General features: G+C 47.1%; 1 protein-coding gene across 1 annotated transcript in view; it reads left to right on the top strand.

Moving 5' to 3' along the window:
• The window catches only part of LOC309560437 (uncharacterized protein), a 79,480-nt gene that overhangs the window by 10,693 nt on the left and 45,352 nt on the right, over window positions 1–23,435 (top strand). Inside the window, exons 3-7 of the mRNA XM_082264071.1 lie at window positions 3,810–4,001; window positions 6,410–6,538; window positions 10,758–10,847; window positions 21,642–21,785; window positions 23,043–23,201. Of these exons, the coding sequence (XP_082120197.1) occupies window positions 3,810–4,001; window positions 6,410–6,538; window positions 10,758–10,847; window positions 21,642–21,785; window positions 23,043–23,201 (714 nt within the window). The remainder of the gene's footprint in view (window positions 1–3,809; window positions 4,002–6,409; window positions 6,539–10,757; window positions 10,848–21,641; window positions 21,786–23,042; window positions 23,202–23,435) is intronic.

Genomic DNA, 23,435 nt, shown 5'->3' with positions numbered 1-23,435 from the left:
TCACCTCCCTTATTTGGGAATGGTCCTGGATTCCGCCCAAGCAAAAGTCTTTCTGCGGGAGGACAAGCTCCGGACTCTACAGAACAAGGTCAGGTCCCTCAGGGACAACGAATCCTCATCGCTCAGGACCTGCATGTGGTCCCTGGGATTGATGGTGTCGGCCTTTGAGGCGATACCATTTGCACAGTTCCACACACGATCTCTGCAAGTGGAGATTCTGGCCAAGTGGGACAGGCATCCTCATTCCTTGGAAAGGAGGATCTCTTTGAGCCACCAAGCCAGAGAGGATCTTCTGTGGTGGCTCCGGTCTCCGGCTCTGACGGAGGGGAAATCCTTCCGGCCGTTGTTGTAGACGGTGGTCACCACGGACGCCAGCCTGTCCGGATGGGGTGGCATTCTGGGCACTCTGTCTGCCCAGGGCACTTGGTCGGAGGAGGAATCCTCCCTGCCAATAAACATCTTGGAACTGCGAGCGATCAGACTATGCTTGCTCCATTGGTTGGCTCATCTTCGGGTGCAGACGGACAACGCCACTGCGGTGGCTTACATCAATCACCAAGGGGGCACCAGGAGTGCCCGGGCGGCCCAGGAAGTGACCAAAATTCTGTCTTGGGCCTAGATGCAGGTCCCGGCGATTTCAGCAGTTCACATTCCAGGTGTGGAGAATTGGCAGGCCGATTATCTGAGCCGCCAGACCCTGGACCAGGGGGAATGGTCCCTGCATCCAGAGGTATTCCAGATGCTGTGTGCGCGATGGGGATCCCCGGATGTGGACCTGTTCGCATCTCGGCTAAACAACAAGGTGGGAAGGTTTGTGGCAAGGACGCGCAATCCTCTGGCAGATGCCTCGGATGCGCTGGTGGTGCCTTGGAATCAGTATCGTCTGATCTATGAATTCCCCCCCCCCCCCCCGATTCAGTTGTTGTCCAGGTTCCTTCGCAGGTTGGTCTCGGAACCAAGGTTGGTGATTCTGGTGGCCTTGGACTGGCCGCGCCGGTCTTGGTACGCGGACATCATGCAACTGGTCGTCGAGCCTCCATGGTGCCTCCCGTTGCGAGATGATCTACTGTCTCAGGGCTGATCTTCCATCCTGCTTTAGTCGCTGGCTTTAACGGCGTGGCTGTTGAAAGCCAGGTCCTGAGAGATCGGGGTCTCTCGTCGGCGGTCATTCCTACCCTGCTCAAGGCTAGGAAGGCTTCGTCCGGTAAGATCTATTACCGTGCCTGGAAGGCATATTTTGCCTGGTGTGAGGCCAAGGGCGTCCATCCTCGCTCTTTTTCGGTGGCGAGGGTGTTGGTCTTCCTGCAATCTGGTGTGGACCAGCGTCTTGCGCTGACCACGATTAAGGGTCAATTGTCTGCACTGGCAATCCTTTTCCAGCGTCCCTTGGCGTCAAACTCTCTGATACGCACTTTTATTCAAGGGGTGCGTCATTTGGCTCCTCCTCTGAGAGCGCCTTTACCTCCTTGGGACTTGAATTTGGTCCTGTCCGTTTTGCAACGTCCTCCCTTTGAGAACATCAGGGAGATTCCTCTGCCTGTGCTGTCACGGAAGGTTGCTTTTTCTGGTGGCGATCACATCTGCCCGCAGAGTGTCGGAGTTGGCGGCCCTGTCTTGCCGCACCCCTTACCTGGTTGTTCATAGGGATAAGGTGGTCTTGCGACCTAACCAATCTTTCCTTCCTAAGGTGGTTTCCGATTTTCACCTTAACGAGGATATTGTCTTGCCTTCGCTGTGTGCGAATCCTAAGCATCCTTTCTAAGGAGTTTGCTTTGCATTCCTTGGATGTAGTCCGGGCGACCAGGGTGTACCTGTCGTCTACTGAATCCTTCAGAAAGACGGATTCTCTTTTCGTCCTTCCCGAGGGCCCTCGGAAGGGTATGGCTACGTCTGCGGCAACCATTTCAAAATGGATCAAACAGACGATTGTACAGGCCTATTCGATTAGGGAACTGGTGCCGCCCTTCCCTGTCAAGGCGCACTCTACCAGAGCAGTGATTGTGTCCTGGGCTTTTCGACATCCGGCTGCCCAGGTGTGCAAGGCGGCGACTTGGTCGTCTGTGCACACCTTTTCCAAATTTTACAAACTTGATGTTTTGGCATCGGCAGATGCCTCCTTTGGCCGCAAAGTTCTGTGCGCGGCGGTGCCTTGAGGGGGATGTGGCGTTAGCCTGTCCCCATCTGTTGGGGTTTTGTTCCCCTTTGTTTATTTGCTTTCCTCGGTTTGTTTGCTCCTGTTGAGCTTTCTCGTTACCCGGAGTTTACCTTTCTGGTTCCGATAAGGTTCCTTTCTCTGACCTGGGTGCTGCTTTGCCTTTGTGACGATTGCGCTTCCCACCCCTCATGTCTACACTGCTTTGGGACATCCCATTGGTGAAGACTATTGAGGGGCGGCGACTGTCAGAGGACGTAAGAGAAAACTGCATTTTTGTAAAATCTTACCGTAAAATTCCTTTCTCTGAGTCCTCTTACAGTCGCCGCCCCTGCCCCTATTTTGGGTTTTTTTTTTTTTGGACTTTTAACTGCTTGCTACCAAACTGAGTTGGGAATGCTGATAGCAGGGGGGTATTGGACCAGTGGGACAGCCCCTACACGTGTGTCTATGCAAATTGTTTTGTATTTTAACAAGTCTTATGCCTAGCTTGCTCCTATGGATAAGAGGTCAATACCCATTGGTGAAGACTATATGAGGGGCGGCGACTGTCAGATGACTCGGAGAAAGGAATTTTACGGTAAGATTTTACAAAAATTCAGTTTTTGGTGTTTTTGTTGCTTTTTATATTATTCATAATGTTATGGTGCTACTGGCGGGTAATGTAGGCTCACCCAAGATGCAGAATGACAGTTGGTCTTCACCAGAGATCCTAATATTAGAGATGGGCTGGAATGACTAGTGGTCCTGGTATTCTTTACTGCAAGTTGCAAGGAATTTCAAAAATTCATGCCAGGACTTCCCAGAATTCTTGCAAGGACTTCCAGAATTGGATGCTGTGCATTTCCTCTGACCATAACACTATTGAAGTACCAGCCTTTTAATTGACTGGTGCCTTGTCCTATTGCCATTTATCTTTTATGTAACAGGGTAATAATACTCCCCCGGTGCCTTTTCTTGTTGCTGACCCGGATTGACCAGACTACTCTCTCATCTGCCACCTGCCCACAGCCTCTGCCTGAACCTGACTACCCTCTTGCCTGCTGTCTGCCCATTTCCTCTGACTTCTCTCTTGCCTTCCCACTGCCCTCAACCTCTGCCAGGACCGATAACGCATTTGCCTAATCACTACCTCTCTCCATGGACTGGACTACTCTTGCCTGGTGCCTGCCTACTATCTCTTCATGGACGAGTCTGTCTACTCTCTTGCCTATCGCCTGCCCACAACCTTTCCCTGGACCTAACTATTCTCATGCTTGCTGCTTGCCCGCAACCTTTGCCTGGACCTGACTACTCTTTTGCCTGCTTGTTACTGCTACCTGGACCTGACTTAACTCTGCCTACCCACTACCTCCCCATGGACCCAACTACTTTCTTGCATGCTGCCTGCTTACTACCTCTGCCGGGGCCCAAATTACTCTCTTGTCTGCCAACTGACACTCATTACTTTACATTGTAGCAAAGTGTCATTTCTTCAGTGTTGTCACATGAAAAGATATAATAAAATATTTACAAAAATGTGAGGGGTGTACTCACTTTTGTGAGATACTGTAATAAGAGAAAAGCCCCATTTAAATGTGTAACTTTGCTCCAATGGCAAGCCAGCCCAGAGCAATAATAAGCAATTCTGTTTCTTTTAAATCTTTGTTTATAACAGCAGCCGGAGTTCTCCCGTGCCAGAGATGGAGAAGCTCAAGAGAACCAACTGAGCTTGTCCAAACTCCCCGTCACCTTGCAGAACAAAGAGAACTTGCCGGAGAAATGTCCGAATGGGTCGGTGACAACACCCAGAGGGAGAGGACGGCCAAAAGGGAGCAAGAACAAGACCTTCCCTACCTTACCTTCTAAGGTGAGATTTTAAAAGTAGAAGTCTAGTTTTCATGTCACTGTGAAGTTTGTTTAGGCCTAAAGGTTCTAAAGGCAGAAGGTTTTTGCATTAAGATATAAAACCTGCATGCAGTTCCCACCCTTAGACACAGCAGTTGGAGCCATAGTGACAAGAGAGAGGGGGTGGGGCCGAGACTCGCTGTCTGTTTCAATAGACGCAGACAGCGAGGCTCGAGAGCTATGTAACTCATCAAGCAGTTTGCTATAGGAGCACTCAGAGGGTAGAGCCAGGAGCTCCAGTAGGGGACCCGAGAAGAGGAAAATCGGGGCTGCTCTATTCAAAACTATTACACAGAGCAGGTAAGTATAACATGTTGTTTTAAAGGGGGGGGAGGGGGAATATACATTTGCAATCACTTTAACTATATGTTCCCTGTGTGCGCTGTAATGTACTGTAGTAGCAGTAGCTACATAGAATAAAGTGATGCTAAAGTCTCGGTTTCTTTAGTTAAAAATAACAAATCTGTTATACTTGGCTCCTCTGTGCAGTTGGTTTTGCACAGAGCAGCCTGGATCCTCCTCTTCTTGGGTCCCTCTTCGGCGCTCCTGGCCCCTCCCTCCTGGTAAGTGCCCCCACAGCAAGCAGCTTGCTATGGGGGCACCCAAGCCAAACCACAGCTCCCTGTGTCCATGCAGACACAGAGCCACGGCCCCTTTTCTCTCCGCATTGGCTGACTGACTTTGACAGCAGCGGGAGCTAATGGCGCCAGAGGAGGGGAGTCCCAGGCAGCCGAGACACTCCTGCAACATCGCTGGATCTAGATGGACCTCAGGTAAGTATTAAGGGGCTGTGGATCTAAATGGACCTCAGGTAAGTATTAGGGGGCTGTGGATCTAAATGGACCTCAGGTAAGTATTAGGGGGGCTGTGGATCTAAATGGACCTCAGGTAAGTATTAGGGGGCTGTGGCAGGCTGCTGCACACAGAAGGCTTTTTATCTTAATCTATAGAATGCATTAAAGTGGACACAGGGAGCTGTGACTCGGCTCAGGTGCCCCCACAGCAAGCTGCTTGCTGTGGGGGCACTCAACAGGAGGTAGGGACTAGGAGCATAGAAGAAGGACCCAAGAAGAGGAGGATCTGGGCTGCTCTGTGCAAAACCAACTGCACAGGGGAGGTGACTATAACATGTTGGTTATAAAAAAAAATTAAAGTGAGAGCTGGAATTCCAGATTTAAGTGGTTGTTAACCTCAAACATGAAGTATGAACAAATGTCTGTCCCGCTATAGTGTGTACTTGTCTCAGTTAGGAACACAAAGTATCATTTCTGTCTGCTGCTTTGTTCCTTTGCTACCATCATGAGTCACTTCTGACAAGTTTTCTTGACACCTAGAGAGAAAAATGGTGACAGGGGAGGGAGTTTCAGCACACAGCCTATAATTGACAGCCTTAGCTCTGTTCCTGTGTGCTGTGTGAAGTGGGGTGTCTCTCTTCCCTCCAATCAGAGCTCTCCTCAGTGAGCTCTGCAGTGTGCAATGTTTAGTTATCCACTTCCCCTTTTTTTTTTTTTTTTCAAAGCTCTAAGCTTTATAAATTCTGGACTTTTAATGGCTGTAGAGAAGACTGCATATAAACAGGTACAACTTACATAGGAGGATTGGTTTATTCTCTGTGTATCTCCAGAGGCCGGTCACTTTACTGAGTATAGGTGTAAGGGTTTACAACAACTTTTAAAGAATGCTGTGATAATTCGAGGGTATACCCTCCGTAACTTGCGAGCAGACGACTCTCTGTTGCTATCTTGACCCCTCTCTAGCGGACCTAGACACCAACCTCTTACCGCTCCTGTCTCTTACTCCCCCCCACCTTTTCCCTATCCTTTCTTTTCTTTCTCTCCTTTTCATTCTTACCTGTACTCTTTTTTTATTTCCACTGCTTTGACACTCTGCAGACGTGGTCCTCCTTGGATCATTAGAGATTTGTCAGTGCCGCCTACAGCGGCTCTTACGCTGTAATATGCCATATCGGTAGCCTTGGTATACCAATGCGATTGAATCGGCTTCCCGGGGCCGGTGATGTTGCGGCGGGCTGGGGTTCGGGCGACCGCTCTCCTTCTTGGGGCGCGGTGTGTTCCCCTGGGGGCGCCGGAGGGGGGAGCGGGCCTGGGCCTGGTCGGCGTCGCCCCGGTCCAGGGAAGGGTGCTCTTTAGCCTTGTATACCATTGTCACGCGATCCTTCGGGGGCTATGTCGACTGTTCAACATTGTTCTGTGTTTATTTTCATAGCCGATGTTAACCCTATGCATTCTTGTGTATTTTTCCAAATAAAAATCTATTGAAATCTAAAGAATGCTGTGATTTATTCAATAGCCTGTACAGCTGTCTACTTACCTGATGCTATCGCTTATTCCAGTAATTCCTTGTTCACAGGTGTATGACGTCCGTGAGGGGAAGACTGCTGCATACACCTCAATGCCAGGGTGTGACATTAAAAGTGAATCTCCAGACATTGTGGTCACACTGCACAGAGGTAGAGGGAGACCTAGGGGAAGCACAAAGGTGAGACATGGTAACATTACAGAGGCTAAAAAAGACAAATGTTGGGAAATTTCCCAAATGGGACAAAACTGAGAAAAAAAAAATGACAGGAGTTCTGACCATCCCCTTCGCTACCTTTTTAAAAGTTCTAAAAACGAACCCTTTTCTTTTTTAAGTAATATGTAAATGCAAACAATTTAAAAAATATGTGCAAGAACCCTTGGGCTGCTCTGACCTGTCTAGATCTCTCTAGTAAAAATCTGCTCACACTTCTCTCTTAAACCACCAATACAAAATTGTAACTCAAATCAATAAAGTGAAGCATTTTTTTTTTTTTATCTTTTTATTCATTTTCGACACAAATAAAAATAACAGCAGACCTTAGTCTCAGATATCGACCCACGCAGGGGTGCAAGGCAGGAGGGCAGTCTGAAGACAACCTAAACATTTAAATAACCATAGAACCTGTGTTCACCCAAGTGAAACATTTTTTCAAATAAAGTTACTGATCCTAATAATACCACAAAAATAAAGCAGAACTACACTGCATCTGAGCACCACAAACCCAAAATTTTATTTAATTCAGTTTTAATATTCAAAGCAAACTCCTCCATCCATGCTTTATTTTGCTAAGAAAACACTTTGGAAAACACCCCTCAGCATTTCTAGCCTTGGCCATCTTGAGTAAGGGCAAATTGATTCATGTGGCAGTTCATCTGCCCTTAGCTCAAGCATGCAGACAGGAGGGTGTGCTTAGCTGAGAAAACCCCTCCTCCCCTCCTGAAGACTCCTGGGATGTTTGATCACATTTGCCTAGGCCTGGAGATCAGAAAGTAACTGAAGAAATCTTAAAAAAAAAAAAAGTATAAAATAAGTAAATATGATCTATTTACTAAGACCCTGTTCACACCAGAGCGTTTTTCAGCTCATAAAACTCTCCTCTCTGAAAATCCAAAACGCCCAACAAGCAAAATTCCATTCATTTTAATGGCCCCTGTTCACATCTGAGCGTTTTGCCCCTCAAGCAAAATGCCTGAAGCTCAAAGAAGTACATGAGCTTCTTTTTGGGCTGATTACAATCGTTTTTGTTAGATGTCAATGCCTTCCTCCAAACACCTGCAAAAAATGCTTGGAAAAAGCCCAAACAAATGCTTGAAAACGATACGCTCAGGTGTGAATGGAGCCTAATGCTAGCAGCATGAGGATTAAAAATAGTCTGTGTTGATTGAGAGAGTGAAGTTCTAAAAGTGTGAATTTCATAAAAAAAAAAAAAAGTCATGCAAACTTTTTTTATATGAAAATTTCAGTGTCCAAAGGAAAATCTCCTAATGTAAAAGTTCATAGAAATACTCCAGATCTTCACCAATGTGCACCTTTTTCTGTTTTCCTGTGATCACTTAAAGTGATTTTAAAGTCTCGTGGTTTTTTAAATAACAAACATGTTATACTTACCTCCTCTGTGCAGTTGGTTTTGCAGAGAGCAGCCCGAATCCTCCTCAGGTCTCTTTGCTGCTCCTGGCCTCTCCCTTCTGTGGAGTGCCCCCACAGCAAGCAGCTTGCTATGGGGGCTCCCGAGCCCAGCTCTCTGTGTCTTTCTCTCCTCATTGGCTGACTGACTTTGATAGCAGCGGGAACCAATGGCACCGCACTGCTGTCTCAGCCAATGAGGGGAGGCCCGGGCAGCCGAGACAATCCTGCAACATCGCTGGGGCTCAAATAAGTGTTAGGGGTTGCTGAGGAGGCGGCTTCACACAGAAGACTTTTTATCTCAATGCAAAGAATGCATTAAAATAAACCTGACTTTACAACTCCTCTAAACTTGCCCATAGTGTCCCCCATACTCCATACATCGGGTGTCTCTTAGGTGTGCCTCACCGTGGACCTCTAAAGCTAGCCTTAGATGGTTCGAATCTTGGTCGGTTCAGCAAGAACCAGCTGAGATTCGAACCATCTATGGGGAGGCTGAATGTAGCCAAATCGATAGATCATTTTGGGTACAACCAGCCTGCCAGATTTTACATGCGATTATTGCAAGTGGCTGTTATAGCCGCTAGTAATAATCACTGGCTTTCCCCCGCCAGGAGACCACAATGGTGCATTGGGAGGAATTTCCCTGCAACTTGTACAGGCAGTCCCCGAGTTACGAACGACTCGTATTTACGAACGGATGTCAATTTCGGTCACTTGTGCTCCACGCTAGTCACAGTTACCACTGAGCAGCCATCTTGCACCGCCAGACACATTACACACTGCAGTAGTGTATGTATTGCATTGCCACAAGAGCCCCAGGTAACATGACTGCACACCCAGAAGCACCCAAAACATCCCACATCCCTGCACAGGCTGAAGTTGCACTTAAAAATGCACTGTTTCAACTTACAAACAAATTTGACTTAAGAACAAACCTACAGTCCCTATTGTGTTCGTAACCCGGGGACCGCCTGTAGTTGTAGGAAAGAAATTCACTACGTCTTTGGCTGGCCTAAGTGTGTGTGAGATCTTTGAACACTTTTACAGATCTCTGCAGGTGCTGGATTCCTTCTTTCAAACGCCAGGAATCTCGGCGCTGCAGAGATCTGTAAAGCCTTCATAGACCTCACACACATTTGGAGATCCACCTAGGCAGGTGAGGGCACACCTAAAGAACACCTGATGTATGGAGGGTGTGGAGGGTACTGTGGAAAGGTTTAAGTGATCACAGGAAAGTGGAAAAAGGTGGACAGTGGTGAAGCTATAGAACCCTTTTACCCTGGGAAATTTTCCTTTTGGCCATGAGACTTTATGTAAACTAAACTTGCATGATTCTTTTTTTTTAATGAAATTTACTTAGAACATATTTTTTTAGTTTTTTGGAAATTATTTGCACTATTATCGTTTTTGATTAGAGCAGGGGCCGGGCGGTGATTGCCAATGTCCTCCCATGCCCAGCATACAAGCTGGCGGCGGTACCGCGAGTAGGGCGCGGGGTCCGTAGCGCGGCAATCCGGTCACCCAGAGACAAACTGAGGGTAGTGGTGGGTAGCCCACAAAGTGTACCGTCGATGGGTGCAGAAATCTCCTTGGCACTGGGCACAGCTACACGCATGGCACTGGATTGAGTGGTAGACGCGGCGGAGCTCTGGGACTACACGTCCAGCACGGCTCGCGTCCGGACACGCCCCCCTTTATTTATTTAGGATTTGTCTGCGAGCCAGATGCAGCCATCAAAAGAGCCACATCTGGCTCACGAGCCATAGGCTCCCTACCCATGGCTTAGAGTATGTTAATGTTATGGTAGTATAAGGATCAGTAACTTTATTTGAAAAAGCTCTCCATATTCACATAGTTAGTCTGGTTGAAAAAAAAACACAAGTTTATCTATCTAGTTCAAGCAATAAAAGATAAAAAAAAATGACTTCACTAAATTGATTTGAGAAACTCGAACAATTGTCTCCTCTTATTTGGTCTGTTAAACTATTAACTGCCCGTTCACACTACCATGACTTGTCAGGCCACTGGTCAGCCTGACATGTCGCGGTCCATGCAGTGCTACAGGAACGGTTCTAATAGGAGCGACTCAAGTCGCTCCAACTTAGAAAATAGTTTCTGTACTACTTCGGGGCGACATCGGAGTGACTTGCATTGACATTCATTATATGAAGTCCGTACAAGTCGCGCCGAAGTCGCGGTGCACGCGACTTCACAGGTCGCCCCCGAAGTCGTGCCGCGGTAGTGTGAACCGGCACTTAATGTTTTGGTACATGCAAAAAAACACTTCTAGATCCATCCCGAAATCTTGGAATCTAAAGACTTCCTGTGCTCTCTGCCTTTATCAGTGATCTAGTTTCCAACTGTCTCTGAGGACTACAAAACACCTCCCTGCTGTTATGGTATGAGGAGGGGGTGTGGGTACTGTAGTCCTGTCCTAGGATGACCACGCTTCTTCCCCATAGATGCAATACATTGAGTAAATGTTGTCACCCTAGGACAGAAAGTGTGTTACTGGCAGGATTACCAGGTAAAAATGAATGAAAACAGCCTGAAAAAAACAACGCAGCCACTACAACTAAGGACTGGTAAGCTGCAATATATTACATTTTTATTTTGGGTTAGATACACTTTAAAGTATTTGTAGCTCACTTGTTGGGTGCACTTATTGCCTGGAACAGTTTTTTTTAAATGTTTTTCAGCTTGTTTTTTTTTATAAAAGTTACGTCCTTGAAGGTGTTTCCATCTTCTGAGATGTGTTGCTTCTTTATAGGTCAAACCGGTCGGTGAAGGTGTCCCAAAGAAATCCAGAGGGAGGCCGAAGGGAAGTAAAAATAAGAAGCCATCAAAGGCAGCTCTACTGGTAAGAACGAGAATTACAATGTCAGATTAAAGTGGTTATAAAGGTTAACAAAGGTTTTTTACCTTAATGCATTCTCTGCATTAAGGTAAAAAACCTGAATGTAGAGCCCCCCCCCCCCCATACTTACCTGAGCCTGATCTCTATCCAGCGATGTCACAAGGGAAGAAGCTCCCTTGCTCTTCATAGCCTCCAAGACGGCAGCAGGAGCCATTGGCATTCACAGCCAGTGAGTAGGGAGTGGAGGACAGGGCAGAGCCATGCTGTGTTGTGTCTCTAGACTCAGAGCCAGCTCAGGAATGAGCCCACACGAGTGTCCCCTTGCAAGCTTGGGCATTTGGGGGGGGTGGGATGGCGTAAGGAAGAGCCATGAGTGCCAGTCGAGCACCTGAGAAGAGGATCAGGGCTGCTCTGTGCAAAACCTTTACACAGAGCAGGTATGTGTTACATGTTGTTAAAAAAAAAAAAAAAAAGAAGAAAAGTTTATCGTTCATTGACGGACGCAGTCCTCTGCTGCATATCAGTAGGGTTATACTGCCCCCTACAGGAGTAGGACACTAGGCAGAAAGAATTTCTGGCTACGCCAATGGGCAGTCCCTGGGGGTATACCCACTCTCTTCCTGCATAGGATGTCAGTTTGAATCTGCCTAGTCAGGAGTAAGGACCTAGTTCCTTGCTGGGATCTTTGGTCCTGGCATAGAAGTAATTTTTTTATGTAGATTTTTTTAGCTAGCCTTTTTTTCGCCGGAGTTTTTTGCCTCGGAGATCTTCCAGCTACTATGCCGGGCTTGGCGACGGGCTGGATATCTAGATTCAGTGGTCACCCTAGTCTGGCCAGCGAGTGTGTGCAGGCCTTAGCTCCGCGCTGGGTCGGCCGCGACATAGTCCCACTGGACGGTGACTGGCCCCGCGAGTTAAACGTTAGATGGGCACCTTGAAGTCCACAACATAAAGGAGTATACAATGTACGGTTAACAGCAAACACACACACACACACACACATCATGGGTTAAACTGGATGGGCTGATGTCTCTTTTCAACCTCACAAACTATGTAACATCTCGCCAGGTCGCACACGACAGGGTCTAGGCTAATGTCGCAGCATTCCTATTTGGCCGACAGCCCCCACTCTTCGGTGGAGAGGGGTCCTGTCAGGAAATGGTGCCCGCCTGTGTTCCTGGTATGGTGAGTGATGTTCCCCCCCTCTTCCCTGGCGGATTTTGGGATGGTCGGACCCTCACACTCCTGGGTTTCCCTCTGTCCTGTCAGTTTGCTGGCGGGTTCTATTAGTGCAACCTGGACCCCTCAGACCATGTGTCCCCACCTGACCCCCTCACGGAGGCCGCAGGGCCCTTCGGATCTCAACTGTCCACCGATGCAATTTCAGCGTTCCTGGAAGCATTTGTGTCCCGGGTGGAGGTGGCCTTTAGAGGGCGGGGTGCGAAGAAACAACCCCCACCTACCCCTGCCTCCTCTAATGTCTCAGATTCTGAGTCTGACTCAGCCATCGCAGACGTGGGTACCCCGGCCGGGTCGAGTACCCCGCTCCATGCTTTCTCTGATTGTAAGGATGAGCCCTCTACCACTACTACTGCACAACATAAGGTGTTGGTGGACGCACTGGTTGTTTCTGTGTGTGGAACCCTAAAATTGGAGGATGCGTCTGTCGTCGCTTCTGATGCGCAGGTTGCCTTTGGCACCCATCAGCCTTCAAGGGTGGAAACGTTTTTTTCCTTTCCCCACTTATTTTGCTGGCCTACTCGCAAAAGAATGCGATCGGCCAAAACGTTCCCCTGGGGTGTCTAGGGGGTTTACTAGATGCTACCACTTTGAGGAGTCTCTGGTGAAGAAGTGGTCGGTACCACCTAAGGTGGATCCTCCAGTCCCCAGGCTTAATAAGGCTACCGTTATTCCGGTGGAAGATTTCCCGTCCTGTAAGGACCCAGAGGATAGAAAGGCGGAGGCTGTGCCCCGCAACATGTACTCTCTGGCGGGGACTGCACTGAGGCCTGCTTTTACTCCGGCCCTTGTCACGCAAACGGTGACTGAATGGGCAAAGCTGCTACACCATGACGTGGAGCTGCAATTTGCTTGCAATACCGCTCTGGACATTGCTTCCCTTTTGAGTCGCCTGTCGTTTTCGGCGGTGGTCATGAGGCGTATGCTCTAGCTGAAGTGTTGATCTGCGGATCTGGCTTCTAAGAAGGCCTTGATGGAGCTCCCCTTTTCAGGGGGACCGTCTGTTTGGGGCTACCCTGGATGACATTATTAGAGGTCTTACGGGGGTAAGAGTACTTTTCTTCCGCAGGCTTCCAAGGGTAGGGACCCTCGGCGTAGGCGAGGTCCGTCCTTTTCGGCTCACAGAAAGAATTTTCGTTCCTCGGGGGCAGCCGATAAGGCAAAGCCCGTTAAGGCTCCCTCGGGTGGTTGCAAGCATCCCTGGTCTGGGAAACAGAAGTCCGGTTCCAACCAGGCCTGCGGACAAGGCCCCCTCGGCCTGAAGGTGCGCCCTCACCCGTGACTGGGGTGGGGGGATGCTTTTGCTGGTTCTCGGACTTGTGGTTGGCCCCAATCCCAGACAAATGGGTCCTGGAGGTTGTGCGGTCCGTATACAGGATCGAATTTCAATTCGTTCCTCCAGTCAGGTTTTCCCTTCCAATGTCCGCTTATTCCCGTATTGCTTCAAAGGGAAATTTTTCTCAAGTGGGACAAACACCCGAATTCTCTCGAATTTTGGATTCGGCTAAGCCACAGGACCAGGGAGTCCCTGGTCTGGTGGCTTCGGTCTCCGATGCTTCAGTTGGGGAAATCCTTTCTCCCTATATACTGGACAATTGTCACCATGGATTCGAGTCTATTAGGGTGGGGGGGGGGGGTGAGTCCTCAATCAGGACTCGGCTCAGGGAGTCTGGTCCCTGGAGGAATTTCGATTGCCGTTCAATGTCCTGAGAGCGATCCGGCTTTGCCTGGCGCACTGGACCGACCGTCTCGAGGGTTGTCCAGTGCGCATTCAATCGGACAATGCCCAATCTATTTATGTCAATCACCAAGGGGGCACCAAGAGTGTCCTTGCAGCCTTGGAAGTGGCAGGCATTCTACGTTGGGCGGAGCGCCATGTTCCAACTCTCTCCGCTGTCAACATTCCGGGAGTGGAAAATTGGCAGGCGGATTACCTCCGCCGCCAGGCCTTAGATGCAGGGAAGTGGGTCCTGCATCCGGAGGTGTTTCAGCAGTTGTGTCTTCACTGGGGCACTTCGGACGTGGATCTGTTGGCGTCTCGCATCAACAGGAAGGTACAGAGGTTTGTGGCCCGCTCTCGGGACCCTCTGGCGGACGTCGCAGACGCCCTGGTGGCCCCCTGGGGCCAGTACCGGCTGATGTATGCCTTTCCTCCTCTCAAGTTGCTGCCAAGACTTCTTTGCAGGATAGAGGCGGAAGGGATTCCGGTCATTCTTGTGGCTCCGGACTGGCTTCGCCGCGTTTGGTATGCCGACCTAGTCAGGCTTGTTGCAGATGCCCCGTGGAGACTTTCTATCAGGGAGGATCTACTGTCCTAGGGGCCAATCTTTCATCCTGCTTTACAGTCGCTGGCTTTGACGTTTTGGCTGTTGAAAGCCAGGTGCTGAAGGACAGGGGATTGTCTGCTTCAGTGATTCCCACTCTGCTAAAAGCGAGAAAGGCAACTCTAGGAAGATTTATCATTGTACGTGGAAGTCGTACCTTGCGTGGTGTGAGTCCCTTGGGACCCGACCCACCCTTGTTCCTATTCGGTGGCTCGGATCTTTGCTTTTCTTCAACAGGGAGTTGATCAAAAGTTGGCCTTGTGTACTATCAAGGGTCAGGTCTCGGCCTTGTCTATTTTCTTCCAGAGACTGTTGGCCACCCATTCCCTGATGCGTAACTTCATCCAGGGGGTGCGACACTCCAGTGCGACCTCTGCTACCACCTTGGGACCTTAATTTGGTGCTGTTGGTTCTCCTGAAGCCTTCCTTTGAGAGGATTCGGGAGATTCCCCTGCTTACCTTGTCTCAGAAGGTAGCCTTCTTGGTGGCTATCACTTCTGCGCGCAGGGTGTCGGAACTGGCGGCGGTGTCCTGGTCTCCCTACCTGGTGGTTCACAGGGATAAGGTGGTGCTCCGTCCTTCCTGCCGAAGGTGGTTTCCAGTTTTCACTTAAATGAGGACATCCTGTTACCTTCTTTGTGTCCTAAGCCTACACATCCTAAGAAATTTGCTCTGCATACACTGGATGTTGTTCGGGCGATCAAGGTGTATTTGGCGTCTACCGAGTCTTTTCGCAAGTCTGACTCGCTCTTTGTGCTCACGGGATGGCCCAAAAAAAGGGATGCCTGCGTCTGCTGCGACTATTTCCAGATGGATCAGAAAGACAGTGGTGCAGGCTTATTCCATTAAGGGTCAGGTTCCACCTTTCCCTGTCAAGGCGCACTCTACTCGGGCACTTTGTGCTTCCTGGGCTTTTCGCCATCAGTGCTTCCGGTGTGCAAGGCGGCTACCTGGTCATCTGTTCACACCTTTACCAAATTTTATAAGGTTGATGTGCTGGCATTTGCGGATGCTTCCTTTGGCCGCAAAGTTTTGCAGGCTGCTGTTTAGAGGGCCCCTTGGCCTTTCTTGAGGGTGTTCCTGTTTGGTTTTCAGATTGACCTCATCTTGTTCTGAGGAGTCCTGTGTTGCCTGGTTTGCCATGCTGGCCTTGGGGACTGTTTTTTTCTGTTCTGCTGTTCCCACCCCTCATTTGGGTACTGCTTTGGGACGTCCCTACTGATATGCATCAGAGGACTGCGTCCGTCAATGAACGATACAGAAAACTGGATATTTGACTTACCGTAAAATCCTTTTCTCTTAGGTTCATTGACAACGCAGTACCCGCCCCTCTATTTTTTTGAGTGGGTTGGTGTGTTTTTCTCTGACACTGCTTTGATACAAAACTGACATCCTATGCAGGAAGAGAGAGGGTGTACCCTCCGGGACTGCCCATAGGCATAGCCAGAACTTTTCTCTGCCTACTGTCCTACTCCTGTAGGGGGTGGTATAACCCTACTGATATGCATCAGAGGACTGCGTCTGTCAATGGACCTAAGAGAAAAGGATTTTACAGTAAGTCAAAAATCCAGTTTTTACAATCGCATTTCTTGCTAGGCACCTAATGTATATGTGCGGCATCAGGGCAGGTTGGCCTTAATGTCCAAAGATTGCATATATGCGTCAATGGGAATTAAGGTTTTGAGAGAGCGCTCACTGTGTGGCCCCAACACACTGACCGCGTTGTCAGTCATGGTGATCAGGAATTCTGTCCTGCCCTCGGCGTTAGGGTCCACTTAATGTATTGCCGTAAGGCAGTGGTGTCCAAAATGCAGCCAGGGGCCCTTAGGACACTATTTCTCCCACTGATATGAGGCACTATTCCTCCCACTGATAGCAATGATTAGGGCACTATTCTTCCGCTGCCACCAAAGATGGGATATTTTTCTTAAATCAATCGATGGGGCATTATTCCATAATTCTATATTCCATTTTTTACTCCCACATGCCACGGTCTGGGAGTGAGTACACCCCTCACATTTTTGTAAATATTTTATTATATCTTTTCATGTGACATCACTGAAGAAATTACACTTTGCTACAATGTAAAGTAGTGAGTGTACAGCTTGTATAACAGTGTAAATTTGCTGTCCCCTCAAAATATCTCAAAACACAGCCATTAATGTCTAAACTGCTGGCAACAAAAGTGAGTACACTCCTAAGTGACAATGTCCAAATTGGGCCCAATTAGCCAATCCCCCCTGGTGTCATGCGACTCGTTTAGTGTTACAAGGCCTCAGGTGTGAATGGGGAGCAGGTATGTTAAATTTGGTGTTATCGCTCTCGCTCTCTCACACTGGTCCCTGGAAGTTCAACATGGCACCTCATGGCAAAGCTCTCTGAGAATCTGAAAAAAGAATCGTTGCTCTACAGAAAGATGGCCTAGGCTATAAGAAGATTGCCAAGACCCTGAAACGGCGGTTTAACAGGACAGGTTCCACTCGGAACAGGCCTCGCCCTGGTCGACCAAAGAAGTTGAGAGCACGTGCTCAGTGTCCTATCCAGAGGTTGTCTGTAAGAAATAGACATATGAGTGCTGCCAGCATTGCTGCAGAGGTTGAAGGGGTGGAGAGTCAGTCTGTCAGTGCTCAGACCATACCCTGCACACTGCATCAAATTGGTCTGCATGGCTGTTGTCCCAGAAGGAAGCCTCTTCAAAGATGATGCATAAGAAATCCCGCAAACAGTTTTTCCGAAGACAAGCAGACTAAAGACATGGATTACTGGAACCATGTCCTGTGGTCTGATGAGACCAAGATAAACTTATTTGGTTCAGATGGTGTCAATCGTGTGTGCCAGCAACAAGGTGAGGAGTACAAAGACAAGTGTGTCTTGCCTACAGTCAAGCATGGTGGTGGGAGTGTCATGGTCTGGGGTTGCATGAGTGCTGCCGGCACTGGGGAGCTACAGTTCATTGAGGGAACCATGAATGCCAACATGTACTGTGACATACTAAAGCAGAGCATGATCCCCTCCCTTCAGAGACTGGGCCACAGGGCAGTATTCCAACATGATAACCACCCCAAACACACCTCCAAGATGACCACTGCCTTGCTAAAGAAGCTGAGGGTAAAGGTGATGGACTGGCCAAGCATGTCTCCAGACCTAAACCCTATTGACCATCTGTGGGGCGTCCTCAAACGGAAGGTGGAGTGCAAGGTCTAGAACATCCACCAGCTCCTTGATGTCATGGAGGAGTGGAAGAGAACTCCAGTGGCAACATGTGAAGCTCTGGTAAACTCCATGCCCAATGTTAAGGCAGTGCTGGAAAATAATGGTGGCCACGCAAAATATTGATAATTTGAGATAGACTGATATGCTTTTTTCAGGACCGATACCGATATTTTGGTCACAAAGTATCGGTATCGGCTGATATTTTGTACATTTAAAGTTTTGAAAAATAAAGACAATTTTTGACACATATCTGGTACTGAAGGCTGGCTTGCTGGTCCCCTGTGGTGGGTGGCTGGCTTGCTGGTCCTCTGTGGTGGGTGGCTGGCTTGCTGGTCCCCTGTGGTGGGTGGCTGGCTTGCTGGCACCCTATGGTGGGTGGCTGACTGGCTGGCACCCTGTGGTAGGTGGCTGGCTGGCACCCTGTGGTAGGTGGCTGGCTGGCACAGGGGCTGTGGGAGCCTGGCTGGCACAGGGGCTGTGGGAGGCTGGCTGGCACAGGGGCTGTGGGAGGCTGGCTGGCACAGGGGCTGTGGGAGGCTGGCTGGCACAGGGGCTGTGGGAGGCTGGCTGGCACCCTGTGGTGGCTGGCTGGCTGGTACAGTGCCTGTGGCTGGCTGGCTGGTACAGTGCCTGTGGCTGGCTGGCTGGCTGGTACAGTGCCTGTGGCTGGCTGGCTGGCTGGTACAGTGCCTGTGGCTGCTGGCTGGCTGGTACAGGGTATGTGGATGTAGGTGGGTATGGCTGTGATACACTCCTGCGAGACTAGTCCCGACTCCAGACGAGGCTGTCCAAGGCGAGGGAGGCGGCCTAAGAAAGCAGAATGACGTCACAAAAATGTCGGCTAGTTCCAGGGCTGACAACGGCATATCGGCCTATCCCTAATAAAAAAAAAAAATATATATATATATATATATATATATATATATATATTTGGACACAGGCACAATTTTCATACTTTTGGCTCTGTATGCCACTAGAATAAAATTAAAATGAAACAATCCAAATGAATTTGAAGTGCAAACTTTCAGCTTTTTGGGGTTGAACATTAATATCAAGTGCAAATTGTAGAAACTGCAACCATTTTTTATATATATATATATATATATATATATATATATATATATATATAATCTTCCCCCCCCCCCCATTTTCAGGGGCTCTTATGTAATTGGACCAATGAATATAATCCTAAATAAAATGTTCATTTTTTATATTTTGTTGAGAATCTTACTGACAATGTCTGGAACCCATGGACATTACCAAAGACTGGGTTTCCTCCTTTCTGATACTTTGCCAGGCTCTAACTGCAGCTTGTCTTCGGTTGTTCTTTGTTTGTGCGTCTTTCTGCCTTTAGTTTTGCTTTCAGCAGGTGAAATGCATGCTCAGTTGGGTTGAGATCAGCTGATTGACTCGGTCATTGCAGAATATTACGGTTGTACTGTATACTGCGCCAACCCTAAATATACAGCTGCCAGCAACAACAAATGACAATTTGTGAAGACCATGGAAAAGCAAAAATTTGTAGCGCTGTTAGATTGTGTTATAAAGTGCAATGGTGCTAATGCATATACAGTGCCTTGCGAAAGTATTCGGCCCCCTTGAACTTTGCGACCTTTTGCCACACTTCAGGCTTCAAACATAAAGATATAAAACTGTAATATTTTGTGAAGAATCAACAAGTGGGACACAATCATGAAGTGGAACGAAATTTATTGGATATTTCAAACTTAAACAAATAAAAAACTGAAAAATTGGGCGTGCAAAATTATTCAGCCCCTTTACTTTTAGTGCAGCAAACTCTCTCCAGAAGTTCAGTGAGGATCTCTGAATGATCCAATGTTGACCTAAATGACTAATGATGATAAATAGAATCCACCTGTGTGTAATCAAGTCTCCGTATAAATGCACCTGCACTGTGATAGTCTCAGAGGTCCGTTTAAAGCGCAGAGAGCATCATGAAGAACAAGGAACACACCAGGCAGGTCCGAGATACTGTTGTGGAGAAGTTTAAAGCCGGATTTGGATACAAAAAGATTTCCCAAGCTTTAAACATCCCAAAGAGCACTGTGCAAGTGATAATATTGAAATGGAAGGAGTATCAGACCACTGCAAATCTACGAAGACCTGGCCATCCCTTTAAACTTTCAGCTCATACAAGGAGAAGACTGATCAGAGATGCAGCCAAGAGGCCCATGATCACTCTGGATGAACTGCAGAGATCTACAGCTGAGGTGGGAGACTCTGTCCATAGGACAACAATCAGTCGTATACTGCACAAATCTGGCCTTTATGGAAGAGTGGCAAGAAGAAAGCCATTTCTTAAAGATATCCATAAAAAGTGTCGTTTAAAGTTTGCCACAAGCCACCTGGGAGACACACCAAACATGTGGAAGAAGGTGCTCTGGTCAGATGAAACCAAAATCAAACTTTTTGGCAACAATGCAAAACGTTATGTTTGGCGTCAAAGCAACACAGCTCATCACCCTGAACACACCATCCCCACTGTCAAACATGGTGGTGGCAGCATCATGGTTTGGGCCTGCTTTTCTTCAGCAGGGACAGGGAAGATGGTTAAAATTGATGGGAAGATGGATGGAGCCAAATACAGGACCATTCTGGAAGAAAACCTGATGGAGTCTGCAAAAGACCTGAGACTGGGACGGAGATTTGTCTTCCAACAAGACAATGATCCAAAACATAAAGCAAAATCTACAATGGAATGGTTCACAAATAAACATATCCAGGTGTTAGAATGGCCAAGTCAAACTCCAGACTTGAATCCAATTGAGAATCTGTGGAAAGAACTGAAAACTGCTGTTCACAAACGCTCTCCATCCAACCTCACTGAGCTCAAGCTGTTTTGCAAGGAGGAATGGGCAAAAATTTCAGTCTCTCGATGTGCAAAACTGATAGACATATCCCAAGCGACTTTCAGCTGTAATCGCAGCAAAAGGTGGCGCTACAAAGTATTAACTTAAGGGGGCTGAATATTTTTGCACGCCCAATTTTTCAGTTTTTTATTTGTTAAAGTTTGAAATATCCAATAAATTTCGTTCCACTTCATGATTGTGTCCCACTTGAGTCTTCACAAAAAAAAGTTTTATATCTTTGTCTGAAGCCTGAAATGTGGCATAAGGTCACAAATTTCAAGGGGGCCGAATACTTTCGCAAGGCACTGTAAATATATGCTACCCAAAAAATAAAGTGCATAAACTATGTGCAAAATCACATAATTACAATGCTGAAATGTGCAACTTATAAAGTATCTGAATACATAAAGTGCAAAATTGCATAAGAACCACAAAATTACTGCAGTACTAGGCAATAAAGTGCAAAATTAGATATGGCTCACAAAATCATAAAACATGTATACAAAAAATATGAGTGCATGAAGTGATAAAGTGGCGGATGCTGTTAATGTGAAATGTTCATCATAGCATAAAGTCCACAAATTACACCATAGATGAGCTAAGGTGTTGATAAGTCTTCTATTGTGAATTCAGGTGCTTGACCACCACCAACAGGACAACTGTAATGAAGGCTTACCAGATGTAGTGGACCCAATAAATTCTACACCTTTTGGGTCAATAAATTATACACCTTTTGGGTCATTCAGGCTTCTATGAAATAGATGGGCTTTATACCAGTAGTATATCCAAAGATCAATGGCTCAATCCTTCAACGTCATCCACCAATATGGAATACTAATATGGACGCTCAAAAAATAAAAAGCTTGCATAGTATGTATCTTTTAAAACATTTAATAGTGAAAAAGAATCACACTTACACAGACTTGATGATGGTATAGCTCTTGTACAAGTAGATAAAAGACTGCATTCGCAGTGGAGCCGACGCGTTTCGTCTAAATAGACATCTGGGGTCTGGTGATATATATATATATATATATATATATATTTATTTGTGTGTGTGTGTGTATATGTGTGTTCTTGTATATTTTATAGGTTTTATTGCGCTACAACCTTTCTTGTTTCTTTTATCTTTCATTGTTTGGGTTCTGCAGAAAATGATTGCATCAGGAGGCAAAATAGGAAGGGGTAGACCTCGAAAAAACCCATATACCAATGATACGAATCAAGGCCTGACCCCGAAACGTGGAAGAGGGAGGCCAAAGGGGAGCTTGAACAAAGCTGTATCTTCGAAAAGGGTGAGACGTTTTGTTCCTCCTTATCTGTTGTCCATCGCTGTAAAACTGACAGGTTTGAGTGACTGTTGATCAGCCTATATTCTGGACCAGGGATCCTCAAACTACGGCCCTCCAGCTATTGTGGAACTACACATCCCATGAGGCGTTGTAAAACTCTGACATTCACAGACATGACTAGCCATGATGGGAATTGTAGTTCCTGGACAACTGGTGGGCCATAGTTTGAAGATCCCTGTTGTGGACCATACTGGAAGTATCTCAGACTTGACCCTTGTTTCTCAAGGATAGATGAGGCACTGCTGGTCACCAATAAGTATATAGACTGTGTGGAATAACCTTTTGCCCGGTAATTACAAGCTAATGTAGAACAATGTCCCAAACTGTCTACTTTAGACTGCTAGAAAATGCAAAATAAAAAAAAACTGTGCGACACCACTGCAAACCAATGAAGTGCTGGTGCAAGACACCTTATAAAAATATCACGTGAAGTGGACAAGTAACGCAAAATTTGTATCTGTGTGACTACAATGTGTAAAAAAATAAAAAAAAGCAAAGAACTGCCCAGTGAGATGCAGCAAATATTAAAAATACCCCCATAGGGGCTAAATGCACTGCAAACCATTGTATGTAATATGTGAAATAATGTTGTCACCTTCTATGAATATACAGCCTAAATATGTGGCAAAACCCTAAACAGTAGTGTGCACAGAAAATACAATATAACAATAATGGTGTCACCCTCTGCAACACCATGAATGCAATGAAAAATGCAAACCAAGGTGTATTTTTATTTATTGCATTTATGCTGCACTCCGGTGATCCATAAGAGAGGTATAGCCAAAAGAGCTTTGCCTATACTTCCCCCTATAAAGCATAACCCCCTATATGTCCTGTTAACCATTTTTACCTGGACTGAAAGTGATGGGAATGTCACAAATTATGAGTTGTAGAAGAATAGAAGGGCAATCTTCCAATGGGGGCCCTTGTTCTAGTGACAACTGTCTACGAGGGGATTTTCCCTCACATTGGATTGATTTCTTCTCACTTCCTGTTCTGTCTAGGAAGTTAAGGAAAATCTCCCTATTGGGACATGAAAAAGGACACAAAAATGTAATTGGTTTTCGTCCAATAACTACTCTACCCGAAACCAAAAAAAGTTTCCTCTTTAGGTATACTTGTCCCCCCAAAGCTATATCTCGTGTTTTTCCTACATATTAACGTCTTTAATTCTTCTTCTTTTATTTTTTTCTGTTACAGGTAACTCTTTTGTCAGGAACCCTTGAGGTTAAAAAGAGAGGACGCCCAAAAAAGATTATGCTGCACCACTCTGGTATATTGTCTCTAACCCCAAAAAGACCTAGAGGTAGACCAAGGAAGAAGGGAAGCTATTCAGAAGCTCCAAGTCAGGATCATCAGGTAACCAATCAGATACCTCCATAATGCACTATCTGCACACATTACTCTCATGAGCAGTACCGATCTTTCACTGTGTTCATTCAGAAAAGGAAGGGTCTGGTGAATGACCTATTTACCGGTCCATTCCCCCACTCTCCATCCTGAAACAATCCCCTGCAGCAGCCAGCAGGAGTGGGGAGGAGGGAAGTCAGTAGTACTGAGGTTGGGTGGGAGCCTGGGCAGCCTAAGCACCAG

Source organism: Pelophylax lessonae, assembly GCF_965119305.1.
Source record: "Pelophylax lessonae genome assembly, chromosome: 7".
NCBI classification, from domain to species: domain Eukaryota; kingdom Metazoa; phylum Chordata; class Amphibia; order Anura; family Ranidae; genus Pelophylax; species Pelophylax lessonae.
Note: the sequence above shows the minus strand (reverse complement) of the source record. Positions and strands in the feature narration are given on the sequence as shown.